This window comes from Myiozetetes cayanensis, unplaced genomic scaffold (genome assembly GCF_022539395.1).
Source record: "Myiozetetes cayanensis isolate MyiCay16 unplaced genomic scaffold, myiCay2020 scf5-8, whole genome shotgun sequence".
Taxonomy (NCBI): domain Eukaryota; kingdom Metazoa; phylum Chordata; class Aves; order Passeriformes; family Tyrannidae; genus Myiozetetes; species Myiozetetes cayanensis.
The window spans coordinates 60,889,255-60,905,215 of record NW_026087742.1 but is presented as its reverse complement, the minus strand read 5'-3'; the positions used below and the strand labels follow the sequence as shown (position 1 = coordinate 60,905,215).

General features: G+C 42.6%; 1 protein-coding gene across 3 annotated transcripts in view; it reads left to right on the top strand.

Moving 5' to 3' along the window:
- CAB39L (calcium binding protein 39 like) overlaps window positions 1–15,595 on the top strand; it is a 61,204-nt gene extending 45,609 nt beyond the window's left edge. For all 3 annotated transcript variants that reach the window (XM_050332634.1, XM_050332635.1, XM_050332633.1), the window contains 5 exons: window positions 757–925; window positions 4,326–4,385; window positions 5,906–5,971; window positions 6,622–6,765; window positions 13,712–15,595. In XM_050332634.1, the coding sequence (XP_050188591.1) occupies window positions 757–925; window positions 4,326–4,385; window positions 5,906–5,971; window positions 6,622–6,765; window positions 13,712–13,891 (619 nt within the window). In that variant the 3' untranslated portion in view covers window positions 13,892–15,595. The remainder of the gene's footprint in view (window positions 1–756; window positions 926–4,325; window positions 4,386–5,905; window positions 5,972–6,621; window positions 6,766–13,711) is intronic.
- The last annotated feature ends 366 nt before the right edge of the window (window positions 15,596–15,961 follow it).

Below are 15,961 nucleotides of genomic sequence, written 5' to 3'. Positions count from 1 at the left end.
TTCTAACAGTTTTGTTTCAGATTAATTTCAACTTTAAAGAAATCAAGACTTTATAAAAACAAAAGATGGTATGAATTGCCTCCCCCTCCCTTCCTCTCCCAAGATGGAGATGTGTGCTGGCTCCTGGCTTTTGCAGTGCCTGTGCCGTAACAGGGTTATAAATTGAGGCACTTGTGTAGTGTCCTGAACAAAATCACAGCCTCTGCAGAGGAGGGATTGAGAAGAATTCCTCCTGTGTAGACTGCCTTGATAGACTCTTCTTACCTTCCTCATTAATGCTCTAGAGGAATGTCCTCCAGAAGAGCAGTGGGAGGTGATGGATGGCCATGAGGTGTTACATTTTTCTTGGATAAGATGGGGAGCTCAGAGTTAAATCTGAAAAGGGAGATTGTTATATTGTATGGGCTTTGCTTTTTCATAAATCTGAAAGGGTGAAGGAAGGCTCTGTTGAAACATCACACGCTCCTCACAGTCTTTCTGCGGAGAGGAGGTATAAAACAAATTTACACCAAAATATATTTTGGCTTGGGAAGTGAGAGGTTTGTGATGAAAAATTGTGTCAGCCATCTGCTCCTTGGCTTTGGGCTGAGGTCCTGAAGCTGGGTACGGTGCTGTGGCTGGGAGCTGCCCTCTGTGTGTTGTGTGCCCTCTGGCACGTGTGTTCTTTATGCTAGGAAGTTCCCTGTTGCGAGAAAAGTGCCTGTTTATCTTTGTTCTTCTGTGTTTTGATATTTTCTGTTTCTTTTCATTCTTCAGATATGAATCCCCAAATATTGCCTTACGTTGTGGAATTATGCTGAGAGAGTGTATCCGACATGAACCCTTGGCCAAAATCATACTCTTTTCAGAACAGTTCCGAGACTTTTTTAAATATGTGGAAATGTCAACATTTGATATTGCTTCTGATGCCTTTGCTACATTCAAGGTAAATTATTCAATACCTGCACCATAATGTTGTGTTAAAAATGGTACTTCATCAGTAGTCATCACTGAGTGTTGTGTTGCTTTGAACTGGGTGGCTTTTTTATCGTTCAGTAAAGGATGTAATTAATTCTTGGTCTGATTGTAACAGGATTCACAACAGTGATCAAGTCTGCAAAGAACCTTTAGAGAAACATAAACCCATATTTAATTAACGTTCTTCATCTTGATAACCCAAGGTCTTTCATGCAAACGTTTGAAACTCAAATTGATAATACTTTACATACAGTTCCTGTAAAGCACATAACCTTTTTCTCTCCCTACCTTCCTCTGGAGACAAAACCACTGCCCATCGTGACCACAACCACAACAGAAGGCATCCTTTAAAAGTAACTTTTGAAATCCTTGTAATTTTTGCTGTCCCTTCTGAGTTCAGCAGTCAGGCCTAGATTAATGCTATGTCTGCTGATTGTTTCACAATGTACTCATAGTCTTACTTTTGTAACCCATGGTTCAGTGTAAGGACCGTACTGGCAAAAACTGAGTAGGTGGAAGCACTGCGTAGTCTCTGTATAGAGTCTGTTTTGTATTAAAAACGAAGTTGGGTGAAGCCTGCCAAATTTCTTGGAGTTTGTATGTGACCATCCTCATTCCCTAAGGGACTAGTATAGTCTTTGAGCAAAATTTGGTGCCGTGGGCTTAAGGTACAGGGAAGATTAATTTATTTCCGAAAAACAATTTAAGAAAGCTGGGGAAAATTCTTTTTAGTTAAATACTCTTCTAAATATAGATGTAACTGCTTTTTTCTTCTATCATTGAGCTCCTTACTGTCATAGAAACACATTGTTTATTCCTTCTTTGTAAAGCTAATTAGAAACATGATTAGATAGACTTTGGAATAACTGTAAGGATTGTTAGAGTTCAGCTCAGTCATTACACGTATCCTGAAACCTGTCTTTTTTGCATTCTTCAGTAATGACATGAGCAGGATTACCGATTCAAACCACCAGCTAATCAACAGCAGCATCTTCCCCTTATTTTAAGATTCAATGTTGTGGTGTCCATTAGGTAAATGTTACAAAAGTCAAACTAGCTAGGGGCACAGACAAGTAATGGTACAGTGTAGGGCTCTATAAAAATGCAACATAACTGAGATATATAAGTCTACTCTTTGTGGCATTTTACCCTATGCGCAGGAGAATATTTGTCTCAGGTAAGAAAAAATGCTCCTGGACTCAGTTTGCAGCTCGACAGGAGAGATTTGCATCTTTTCCCCGGGTCCTGCTTTGAGTATGACAGCAGAGTGTGTTGTTGGTGATGGACAGTCTTCACCCCAAACAGGAGCAGGATGGGGACAAGGGTCAGTTAAGCTGTGACAAGGATTGCAGAGCACTACAACCCTCCCCCAAAAAGGGGGATTGACTGTTCACAGATCTACAGCTGTGGAAAGTACTTCTGTCCCCTGTGAACTGAGTGTATTTTTAGCAGGATTTAAAAATAGAATTCTACATCCTCACATGCACTGGAAAGAGAGGAGTATAAGGGTAGTTCATCCTCAGACATAGGTCAGAAACTGCCAATAAAAATGCTTGGGGCAAATGTATAAACTGAGGTGTTGTTCTTTTTTTTTTAATTTCCTCTTAGCACCTGATACATGGTCAGTTCTGGAAATAAACCAGCTACCCATCTCCTATTTGTCTGTTACTCTGAACAGCTGGAACACCAAGAAGTGATGTGGAAATGACCGAATCATGATATTTGAAGCTACCTCATTTCTAATACCAGAAAAATAAGTGCTATGATTGCTTGTTGGCTGGATTACTGAACTCATGTTTTTGGTTCTGTTGCCCCCATGTTGGGTTGGTAGTGTTGCCATTGAGGTGTCTGATTCAGAGCTGAAAGCCTCGGATGGTCTGTGCACCAGAGGAGGGCTTAATTAAATGTGCATTAAAGTCTGAGGATATTTATAGTAGGGAAGTATTGAAATTTTTTATGATCTGGAGATGTAGTTCTTAATTAAATTCAGCCAGGTGCACTGCAGAGAGAAAACAGCACTGTTAAAAATGCAGAGGAAAACGCTTGTGTTTACAGATACAAGTTGGCTGTGGAGGGTGCAAGCAGCAGCTGGAAAGAGTGCTGACTGAATACTGCTGCTCCAGGCTTTCTTGTCATTTTCTGTGAAAAACTCATTTTGGATTGTATTCCATTTGTGCCCCCTATTGAAGGATGCTGTACTTGCCTCCTAAGCGTCCTGCATAAAAGCTTGTGAATCACATGTGTTTCACTCAACCTTTAAAACTGCTGTCATTGCAGTCCTGCTAAATAAAGGAATGTACTAAAAACATGCACTGGGTTTTGTAGGTCTCTGCTCTCCTCTTATAATTGATGGTAAAAATAAACTATGTAAAGGATTTTTTAATTTATGCATCTGCTTGAGCTCCTCATCAGCTTCAGTCTGTGACTGGGGAGGGAAACCAAGGAAAACATGATGAAAAAGAGGACAGAAACTGCCAAAAAAATGCCAACCTGAATGAACTTCATCAGGCATTTATTATTATGATCATTATTATGATCAGTTTTAAAAGAAGCAATAAAATCAACACCATACCTAAATGCTTCCCACTGGCCACTCCATTTCATAGCTATTCATCCAGTAAAGAGGTTCTGTCGCTGAGCACCAGCATCCCCATTCAGTGGGAGAGGTTCCTTTAATTTAAATTTGAATTAGTTGTCCTTTTAGCATGGGAGGCATCCCATCCATCTGTCTGAAGGGTCTGCTACTGCTTGGTGTCAGTAAGCCAACCTTGGGAAGAAAAAGATCTGCAGAAGGGATTCATCCCACCTACCTGAGTTTGCTTCCTCGGGGAGTGAGCGGAGGGGGAGGGAGCCTGGAGGTCTAACTTAGACTGGTGACTAGCTTTCATTATTAAATAACAAAATGTATTAGTTACTATATACAGCAGTTGAATTTGAGTCTTCCTTGTTGTATTCTTGGAGATGAGCAATAGCAGTTGATCCAGCTTAGCATAGTTTCCAGCTATGAGGTAGCACGTAGGTCACTTTTGGCTTGGAGACCATAGCTCATCACTCCATAAAGGGTTAGTTTACTTTCTTCCTTTCCCCTAACCTGGTTTAGCATTAGTGCTGTGCACTGTGACCAGTGAACATAAGAAAACATAGGAGAGAAACATGAATAAAAAGAAAGAGTTATTAGAATAGTTTTGTATTGATTCTGTTAGCATTAAATGAGTTCTCCTGAAAGTTCTACTAAACACATAATGCAGTGTTGCCTGTAGAAACTGTTGTAAATGCCTTCTGGTAGAAAGTACTGAAATACATTTGAGAATCAAGGGACCATCAGATGAGAATGCTCTCTCAGGTAACCTTTCTCTGTTCTTCCCCAGGACCTCTTAACACGACACAAATCGTTGGTGGCAGAATTTCTGGAACAAAATTACGATCCAGTAAGTATCAATGCTAAAAGAAATTTTTGTGTTCGTGCTTAGCTGGAAAAAGCGTGCTTTCAGTAGTAGGAGGTTTCATGTTTCGACATAAAATAGCCACCTATGACTGCAGAACTAAATACTGCTTTTTACTAGAGCAGAATCCTCTAGTAACCCCTCTTCACACACCTAGGGACACATGCCAAGGTTTCAGGAGAACTCGTACTTTAAAATCAAGTTTTATTCCTCTGTGTGTGCATCGAACTTCCTCATATGTCGATGGAACTGAAACTTTATATGTAGATAGATCATGGGCAAAAACATGTGCACTGTTTGAAATGGCTTTGTGATATCCCAGCACTTATAGGGCCATACTGGTGTTAGTTATAATACTTTGGGACAGAGAAGAAGAGTTACTGAAAGAAGTTTTAGCATTATTGGAAATTACATGTGCCTAAATGAGGGACTGAGGTCTGAATATTCCTGTTACCATCCTAAGGCAATCAGTCCTTTGGTTAGCTGCCATTTTTCACTTTGATTTTTGGCTCTGTTTTGGACAGAGTTGTGGGTCAGAAAAATTCAATTGGAATCAACTAAAACTGGACTGATACAGATCATAGAATTATATTACTATGGGTTATATTCTCATGTTACCTGAGCTATTCTTTGTTTCATTGCCAAAGTGAAAAGGCAAATTTCTTTTATTCTAGTTACCAAGAAGGTTAAATAAAGAGCAGGCTAATTATTGCTGAGTCACAAATGCTGCTTAACTAGAGTAAAATTAGTGTCTCTGCTAATCTTCTCTCTTAACACTGAAGCACTGCACTGCAACAGTCCCCATTTTACATTTATTTAACATTTTAAATTTTTAAGTGTTAATTACCTGAGTGAGCTTTTTTTTTTTTTTTCTTATGATTCTCAGACAGCAGTGTTGGGTTTTCTCACTTGTTTGGTAGATGGTTTGGACATATTGCAGCCTTCTCTCTCAGTCTTCTTGATGACAAGATTCCCTTGGCCCAGGCCTGGAAAAGCCAGCACATGCTCGGCTCCTGGTGATCCTCACTGGGCAAATGGCTTTAGTGAGTGAGGGTGCTGAAAGCAGGCTAGGTGGCACCTCACAAAAGGAGCTTTTGGGATGCACCATCACCATTTTGGGTACAGTATTAAATCACACACCCAGTCATGACCATGATATGAGTGAGTGGATGTTACATGCTGGACTCACGTGTCCCGGCAGCACGTCACCCTTCTGTAAGAGAAGGCTGTACAGGCTCTGGATTACTTCTGTCCTAGTTGGCTCATGCCAGCCCCTGTTACATCCAGTCCATATGTGGTATCCCCCTCTGCAGCACTTGGAAGAAGAGTGTTCCTGGGCGTTAACTCACTGCATGATAACTAGCCAAGGAAAGAGGTCTGGCATTGCAGTGAAATATTAGAGGGTGGCACTGCTGTGGCCTCTGCTGCTCCTCTGGCATGGCAAGGACCAAGAGGAGGAAGGGTGAACATGAATCTGATGCCTTTGTGTTTTCTTGTTACTCTAGATCTTTGAAGATTATGAAAAACTCCTTAACTCTGAGAATTACGTGACGAAGAGACAATCTCTGAAGGTAAAGGCTCTGAGCACTTTCCTCCTCAATTTGTACTCTAGGTTATGCGAAATATCAAGGTGTATGTATTGCAATGGAGCAGCTGTTTTTCTAACAAAAAAGAACTAAAGGTTGTGATGCTCTTCTTGAAATGCACAGGAGCTCAGTGTCTTTTGTTTTCTGGATGTCTGGTGAAGCACTGGGCCATTTCTCTGGAACCAGCCCTATTGTTTTTCATCTGCCCTCAAGTCTGTACTTTGGTTCAGAACATAGGTTAAAATGAACTTGAGACTCTCTGTTTGGTGCCCCAAGTCTGACACATCCTGCAGATGGAACCAGATAGGTGTGTTAATGTAACACATGAATGAAATGAAGGTGTCTTTGTGGGACAGCTGCACTGCACTTGCTTCTGTCCTAACTGCTCACACCAGCTCCTGTTACACCCAGCACATATGCAGGATCCCTCTCTGTAGTGTTTAGAAGATGAGCATTACTGGGCATTAAGTAACCAACTGCATGATAACAAGTCTAGTTACTTTTTTTTTTTTTAATGGTAGTGACATTGAAACCTCTTAAGGAAACATTGAAATATGCTGCTGCTTTCTCTGCATTAAAAAATAATGTGATGAACTGGAAAAAAAAAAGTGTTTTTTTTCTAATTGTGCCTGTAGCTGCTGGGTGAACTGCTCCTGGACCGACACAACTTTGCCATCATGACAAAGTACATTAGCAAACCAGAAAATCTGAAGCTGATGATGAACTTGCTGCGCGATAAAAGCCCCAACATTCAGTTTGAAGCATTCCACGTGTTCAAGGTGAGCCACTTTGAGCTGTAGAGGTGGCAGTCATAAAAGTGTCTTTCAAGGTGGACAAGAGAAAGCCCAGAAAACTGAGGCAAGGGATCGGGGTTTACAGTGAGCCTTTGAGAATGTCATAATTGAAAATCTTTCTACCACTCAACCTCTGGTTTCTGTTTGCCTTCCTTCAAGTCAGATCTTGAGCAGCAGCATTTTGGTTTGGGCTGAAGGTAGTCAGTCAAGTAGTGACGAACTACAAGTAACAAAATACACACCTTCTAAGTAGTATCCAGGGGACCTTCCCCCAACTCTTAGGTCATTTTACCATGTGATTCTGGGCAAAGATTAAAAAAAAAATCTAAAAACTCTACATTAAGACTAAAAGTAGATTGTGCTGATGCTGCACATCAGTGCAAAGACAATTTGCTTTTAAAATTTTGCTATTAAAAAGATTTAGTAAATATAAGCTTGAAATGAGTTTAATTCTTCCATTGTTTTGCAGTGATCATTAATGCAGTCTTAAACAATTATCAAACCCAACCAGTGTAGTTTTTTTCATGATGATTAATGTTCATAACTGAGAATTTTACAAATTCCCATCAAAAGAGTTGTCTGCTCTGGGAAAGAGGGTGAATTGGATTGTTACTATGCAAAACTAACTTTAATTTGGAATGAACACATTAATTTCAAACTATAAACAGAGTTAATAATGATTTTCAGAAAGAAATATTGAGGCTGTGAGGATAACCCCTCCCCAAGATGGCTAAGATTCCGGATCACACCAAAAGATTGCAAAAAAAGTTACATCAGCCTCCAGAAATTCAGGGTGACTGGTTGAGTTTTGTACTTCTGATTTGGAAAAAAACTTTCAGATCTTCAGTGTGGAGGCTTAGAGAATGTGCAGCTTCTCCAAAAAGGCTTTTAGTTTCCTAAAAGAAAAAAAATCTTCAAGGAGGATTAAAAAAAAAAAAAATCCCTGAAATAAGCAGCTTGGTAAGCTGTTCCCTTGCTGACTCCCCCCATAGTCAACTGAACCCCTGTGAGTAACTTCTACTTGTCCTCCTTATCAAGAGGTATGTGGCTCCAAGATAAGCAAGCAGCCAGGCTCCAAACACTTGCAGACTTTGAGATGCCCATGAGGGGAAGGTATCAGAGGATTGGACTCTCTTAGCTGTGCTGTGAATAAATGCCAGATTTTTATTTATGAAACACATGAGTTGCTCTTCCTGAATTAATGATAGGCATGACCTGTGCCTTGAGAATGGCTCATTTCACTCATTTTAAGAGGCATTCAAAAGAACCTCGAATAGCTTGAAAGGATTCCAGTGTGCAACCATGTCATGCATTGCTGTCGCTCCCATTCTGCCTTCTTATTGCTCCCTTCCTTTCGTTTTTCAGTCTGTTGCATCCCATTTCCAGTTAGAGTGGGGATATTGCAGGCTCAGCCTTGCTTGACCACCAGCAGTTGCTGCCAGGTGGACATAATGCTCGGACCTTGGAGCGCCCAGCAAAACGAAGAGGGAGCAACAGTGACATTGTGTCTCTTCAGTTCAAAGGGAGGGCCAAGCTCTGTCCTGAGATTCTCAGCTCAGTGGGGTGTTGTTATTTTTTCCAATGGTACCAATCAGCAGCACTACAGCAGTGCCATGGCATTCCTCACACTGCCTCACACGCACAGTGCTCCTTGTGGGGAAACTGCAGGCTCAGAGCAGAAGCTGATCTGCTGGAAGTTTGTAACCACCTGCTCGTTTGTAACCACACGAAAGTAACTGTAGAGGTGCAGCAGAGCTCCCCTTGTAGGATCCTCCTCACTGAGGATCTGGGTTTTCTGGATATGGGAGCATTCAGCTTCTCCCAGGGGGCAAGGGTCATTACAGGGTATGCCATAGAAAATCGCATTGTGAATTACCTTTGTAGAGAGGGTCAGAGTAGATCTTTTCCCTCTGATTTCACTTCTTAAATTGAGTTCTAACTCAATGAGAACTGCTGAAGGAAATCCTTTAATATTTAAGAGACAGACTGTTTGTGCCCTGTTGTGCAGTGTTCCTGCCTTCTGTTTCTGGGTTTGTGTCCCTCAGCCGGGTCTCTTGTCAGCTATAATAAATCCATATTAATGTAACTGGGAGAGGAATCTTGTCCTCAGCTTTTAATCTCATAAATTTTAAACTGTGCCTGCATTTTTAAGTTACGCTTGCAAAATGCCTGTTCAGTCTTGGCTGAAATTACAGTAGACTAACCACAGTGATTTGGAATCAAAGGTCTGCTGAGAAGTAGATACTTGCTGCTCTGTCTGAGCTGCCAAGAGATTTGGGGTTAAATTACCTGATTTAGTTGTTTCACTAGTTAGATACAGTAGAAATGAAAAAGTGTTTGTTTTGTAAGCATCCAGATTCCAACACTCCCATGCCCCAGCTGACCCAAAAAAAGGCTTATGACTCTTACTCCCTGAGGCAATTTCTAATTACTGACGATTCAAAACTGTAAGAGAGATTAAAATGATGAGTACTTCTAGTGCAAACTTACTTAGCAGGAACATTTTGTGGCTGAACAAGCCAATACCCCCAAGCTCTGACAATATTTCATTCATCCTGGTTGTTTTGGGTGGGAAAATGAAGACAAACAGAGTGCCCACTTGCAGTGCCTCTTTCCATTCTCCATTGAGGAGATGCTTGATCTTCCTACTAACTCCAGCTCCTTCCCTTCCTTTTCCTTGAGCAAAATGGAGCTTTTACCTTTCAGCACCATCCTGAAAGTCTGCAGCTCCTTTGTAGAGCTGGATGTTCCGGACAATGTATGCATGAGGATTACCCAGTGTTTAATCCTTGTGAAAGGCTAACACACCTCACCCCTTCCCTCCTCCTCCATAAATAATCCAAGGGGATTGCCTAGAGTTGTAGGCTTATAATAGTCCCTGGTTCTTCTCTACAGTGAAAGATGCAGTGAAGAGGTGTCAGTCTTGAACACACACACATACTGAGGACTTCCCAGCTTCCGTGATGAGTTTGTGATATGTTTGATTAGTGGAGCCTACTTGGAGTTTGCCTGTTTGAAGGGGAAACCGAATCTTTCAGATGTAGGTGAATGCAGTGGAGGTATTCCTTTGACCTTACATATTTACAAATAAAAGTTAACAACAAGCTCTCTTGGCTTTCACATAAACAATCAGATTATTTTGAGGAAAACACCCGGTAGCAGTGAACTGGGATTATGCAACTTTCTCATTCTTAAGCAGACATTTAGCAAGATACATTTTACTCTTTAAATCTAAAAATAGAATGGGTACGCTGTGTTTTGTGACCTTAGTTTCATTTTTCCATTCTCTTTCAAGCACGTTACGAGGTACCTCCTGCAGCTTGCTCTGCAAATGGCCTCGCATAATTTGACCGTACCAGCAGTTTCCTCTTGGTATGACGCTGAAACCACATTTGTGGGGATGTGTCCTCTCTGTTTCTTAGCTGGAGAGCTTAAAGGGCAGGAATTATTATGTGAAGCATTGAACTATAAGCAGCATGAACCGTAAGGCACTTCTGTGTGCCTGTTCCTGACAGTAAGATTGTGCATGGCCCCAGCGTAAGTCTTAAAATACTCAGTCCAGGGCATCCAACCTCTTTAATCACTTATGCTCTGCTGTAGTCCCAGAGGGTGGTAATGCCTGGTTATTAATTGTAAGGAAATAAGGTCAAAGTCTCTAATCACGTAATTTTGATGTTTATTTGAAGGAATACAGTATGACTTTTAATGGAGAAGATAGCAACCATTCCACTTTGGACAATTTTTGAAGCTTCAGAGTTGATTTTCATTCCAGGCCTTTTGCAAATATTCACAAAACAGAACTGTGCCAACAGCTATATTTAGAGTTGGAATTTTTATATGAGTGCTCTCTTTATTTTGGGTCTCTGTCTCTCTCAGCTATCTGAATTTAGTGCTCTAGAACACTCACCCTTTCATAATAAAACTACAGGTGAAACAAAATTCTCTGTGGTTAGGTTCAACTTCATTAGTAGTACAGTAGCACAGTAGTAATATTCCAGAAAGCGTTAATAATGATTTCTATTTTAGGGATTGACCTCCCCCTCTGTGACCATACAGAGTTCTGAATGAGGGGGACTCTTTTTAAAGTAAAGTCTCGTGGTGCTCCTACTCCTGGGCTGTGTGAAGCTGATCAGCTGATACTGGTAGAACTGATTTTGTTTGCTTAACTAAAGTATTGAATAACATTTCAGGAATTTTCTAGTCCTTGAACATTCTCTCTTTACGAGTCCCTGCTGACACTGAGGAAGACTGGCAGTCGAGATGATCCTTGTTTCAATGTTCAGTTTGCCAGTTTTGCAAGGGGAAGATTATAATCTATAAATATTCAAGCAGGAAGATAAACAGGATGTGATAGCTTCTATTAAACTAAGTTCTTTAATTATTTGCTATGGTAATACCAGTGGTAGGACCAATATGAAATGCTATTTACTAGGTTTACCACTAACCTTCCAGTTCTGTTTGAAGAGCAGATAGCTTTTACAGGAAGAATTATTTAGATTTCTTCATTTTGAGTCACCCTTTACCTGTCTTTGGAGACAAATATTAGGGAGGCCTAATATTCATTGAAGGAAGATGTTTAGCACTTCAAGGTCAGGCCTTTGAGAATGTCTTCAATTGGTATCATCATCAGATCATTTCTGAACACGTGGGTCCTGCCAGTGTACTTGATAGTTTTCTTCTCCTTGTCATCAAAGTGGAACTGAACTCCAAAATTAAAATCTTTTAATGAAGATCTGTAAACAGTTACTTTCCTCATCCCTGCCTGTAGGCTTACGTCCTGCTTTTCTCAAAGGAAGCTTGTCCTGATGACCTTATCATAGTTTGAATGCTGGAGTATCCAGCTTCCATCAGTGTGGTCACCTGCTGTAGGTCAGCACATGGGGAGCTGCGTCCTAGGGCAGCTCCAGATGAGAACATGAAGTGAGCCAAGTATCTGTTTTTCCAGAGTGGGTGCTCTGAAGGGGTCCTTGAGAGTGGAGGCTGTTGGTGCTGCTCTTGAGAAGTTTTAAGTGGCAAGTAGGAGTAAAAAAAGGAATTATTTAGGATTACAGCTCAGGGTAATCAGAGAAGGGTGACGTGGAGGCCTGTGTGAATAACTGTAGATACTGTGCTGTCACAGGGATCACAGCCTGGCCACTGGACCAAGGAAAACTTTGCAGTACACTTGGGGTCTGGAAGCATTCACCCAGCATGGCAGAGGTTACAGTTCTTTCTTCAGAGCACCTTAAAGGGACTCCTAGGAGCAGCCTGAGGAGGAGGTATCCAGAGGAGACAAAAGCACAGGCAGAGGTTAGGGCTGTTACAGCATCAGGATGCCAGGGTTTAAGAGTAGATGCTTTGCCTCACCTTAATGGAATGAAAAAGTACTCTTACCTTCCTGTTTGGGCAGAAATACTGTGTGGCACTGTCGATGTGTGCTGAGCCCCACTCCTCCCACACATTCCGCTCGTGTGGCATTTGATACAAGCGGTGTGGAACATCCCCTTATTGTAATGTCTGAAGCCTAACGGTGGGTCCAGTGTGAACCCTGCCCCAGGCTGTACCAGGTGTTGTTTCTGGGGGCAGAGGGCTGTAAGGCAGGCCCCCAGCAGAGTGCATGTTCCTCCTCACGTAGCACAGCTCCTCCCTGTGCAGCTGGACGTGGCCCAGGTTCTCATGTGGGCACGACTTCGGTGGAGATAAATGAACCTGGGGAAGAGCCCCCCATGTCTGGAGCCACCAGCTCCAGGGCCGGGCCAGCAGTGGTGCCCCTGCTCTCGGACACACAACATGCCATTCTATGCTGTCAGCAGATGTTTGTTTTCATTATGGTTTGGACAGGCTTGGAGGGAAACTGGATGCTTTCCAGTTCTGTCCATCCTTAGTTTCTTCTCATCGGGCAGAGAACAACTGAAGTTATTTCTGTCGTTGCACGAGCTCTCGGGCGGTGTTTTGTTGACCGGCCATGGTAACCTCGGTGAGAGCCAGATGTGGGAGCTGCTCCCGGGGTTGCTGCACGTGTGTTCCCACTGCAAGCCCCCCGCCCCATCTGTCCCTCCTGGCTGATGTCCGCAGAGCCCACATCTCTGCAGCCTGAGGTCCCTGAAAATGGAGCTCAGCACCACTGTCCTTGCAATCAGCCTTAGATTTACCATCCTCAGCCGGCACTTAACGCAGGCGGAAAAGTTAAAGAAACAGTGTTGCAGCGTAAGGGATCATATTCAGAGCTGGAAAACTGCAGCTTTAGGGATTATGGGGGAAAAAAATTAGACCATGGGTAGGTTATCCTTAAAACTTACTATTGGAGAAGGCCAGGAAGCCCCCAGTGCTGGGCTGGCTGTGCCAGGTGAGCATCTGTGTGTCAGGTCACCTCCCTCCATCACCGACCTCCACTGCTCAGCAAGGGCTGAGGAGGTACTGGGCACACCATCCTGCTCCTGCTGCTGTAAGTTTCCACGCTCCCATGAATGGATTAGGCAGAGGGAAGTGGGGCCTCTGACATACTTTTCCAAACCAAAACAAAGCTGGCAAGTCTAATTTTAGGCCTGGTTTAATATGGAAATGATATCAATCCTGACACAAAGCTTTTCCATCCTCCTGATAATTAATTTCTGTGTATTTGTCTTGTGGGTGGAAGAGGCTGAGAATTGATAGCCTGCTTTGGACAGCTGAGTTTACAATCAAAAGTTTTTATCAACCAAGAGCAAAATGAAAGGGAAGCAGTGCCACATATGGGCATAGCTTTGCTTTGATTTGCTGTTGAACCAACATGTTTGAACTCCTCTCTGTCTGCCATGGGACAAGGTGTGTAGCAGCAGAGTACCTGCTGCCAGCCTTCAGCTAACTTGTTAGAAAATAACTTATGGGGATGTTGTGACTGATGTTCTTTTCTCCTTCTCTCTGTCCCCACCCCCCCACTGTCTCTCTGTGCCTGATTTTGTTTGCATGTTAGGTTTTTGTGGCCAGTCCAAACAAAACACAGCCTATTGTGGAGATCCTGTTGAAAAACCAACCCAAGCTAATTGAGTTTCTGAGCAATTTCCAGAAAGAGAGGACTGACGACGAACAATTCACTGATGAGAAGAACTACCTGATTAAGCAAATCCGAGACTTGAAAAAGCCGACGGCATGAAGAACTCCTCTTGTTTTCCACTGTAGACATTAAACTCAGTTGTTAACTTCCTCTGTGTCCCTTAAACACCACAATAGTGCTTGAGAAGGCACAGCAAGTGCCTGGTTTTTATTTTGTCTTTGTTCCTAGATGTCAAGAATATAGGGGTTTTACATGAGAACTAAAAAACCAAAAATCTAGAATAATATATTATTTTTAATCAAGACTATAATTATTTATGTCAGTTTAGAATCTCTCTGTAATAGAAGCTGGTGTGACAGATTTTCATTTGTGCTCAAGAAGAGTGAACCTCTTTGCTTAACTTTATCAGCAAACTCAAGCTGCTGGCGAGTGCACAGAGCAGGTCTTCTGAGGGCTGTGACGTTGTTCCTTCACACCTGTCATTGTGGCTTGGTTCTAGCGCTGCACACACACACACGACTGTGAAAGAGCACCTTCGTCTCTGGAGTTAGCTGCACTTATAGGTCAAGTCCTTTAGTCAGAACAGCAGGAGATGAAAAGGCAGTAAAGGTCACGTTTTTGCTTCATTTTGTATTCTTTCATCTTTAAGTTTTCTTTTTCCCCTAGATGAGAGGTTTCCTATTTAGTGCTGGGAAGTGGATGGATACATCAGCCAGGTGAGCTGTTTCTGCCTGGCTCCCATTTCCCTGTATGTGATCTATCTTTTGTTAGAGCACAGGCCAATCCCATCGGCTCCCAGACAGTCTGATAAGGAGCAGCCCCAGGTATCTGGTGCCTGATGTAACCCCCAGTGGGAAGAAGGCAAGAGCAATCCCCCTCCATCAAGGCTGTGCTCTATTGCCAGTAAAGATCCTGCATCTATGGAAACCAGCACCAGCAGAGAATATTGGGTCGTGGCCAGAGCTGCTTGGCTGAATGGTGCTGAGTGCTGAGCCCCAGCACCAGTGAGAGAGGAGAGTCCTCAGTGTCTTCCCGTCTGAATTCCAGTCCTGTCTGAGCAAGGTGGGGTTGAGCCGAGTTCAGCAAGGGGACACTGAAAAGACCTCAGCCTGAACCGTTGAGTGGGCTGAGGTCCCCAAACCTGCAGGTGCTTTCAAAGCTCAGAGCATTTACTAGATATGAAAATCAAGAGTGGGAGGCCATTTAACAACCCCAGGCACCAAAGGCTACTTATAGTCTGGTGTTTGCTGTCCTTGCTCATCCTCACATGAATTCAGGTTCTGCATTAAAGTTGTAGAATGGGAAATTGTTGCACTGCTAATGTTTTAAGTTTAATAAGCTCTGTGGTACAGACAGTGTTTCCCAGGTGTGTTGGAAGAGTTTTTTGGGTCTTTTGTTTTCTAGCAGGAAAATGTTACTCTGAGGCTTTATTAGGAAGTGGAGTTTGAGAGCAGGGAGTGGAAATTTCTTGAATTTTTCTGGACAGCCTAAGTTCTGAGTTCTCCTATTTGTTGTAAGACAGTTCTCCAGCTAAAACTCTAGCTAATGCTTCAGATAAAAGGTGACACTGAATTGTAAAAACAGAACAAGCCCTTTTCTTTCATTAAACTGTGGTACAGGGATGACTGATACTTTAATTTTTGTGCTTTAGAAAAGGGAAGAAGTGGAACAGATTGTGGACTCATTTTATTTTTTTTTCAGATGTCAGATACACACAACAAATATACATCTTAGTTGCCTGGAATTAAAAAAAAAAGAAAATATTTACAAGCTATTAAAGGCATGATTACTGATCACCCTTTATTTCTATCCCTGTGGGTTTTTTTCCTCTTGCCTTTCTCGGTAGCCAGACTGCACGCAGTGCTAAATTCCTTCCCATCAGCAGGTGGAGAGAGATGAGCACTGCCTTGGGAGCTTAATGCACTTCGAAGCATCACCGCTGCAGCCCTGGCTGGCAGGGGGCTGGCAACCCCAGCCCAGCTTGGCTTGACCACAAGCTGCACCTCCAGCCCCGTGGGTGGTGCTCGCTGTGAGTGGTCGCTTGCGGGTTGATGAGGGACCATCTCTGGAATCGCAGTCCTCAGAGGCAGTGCTTTACGTTTGATCCCATGAGATTTGGAGCCTGGATCCGAAGAGTGCTTGGCTGTGCTCTGAGCTCCTGGGGTGGGG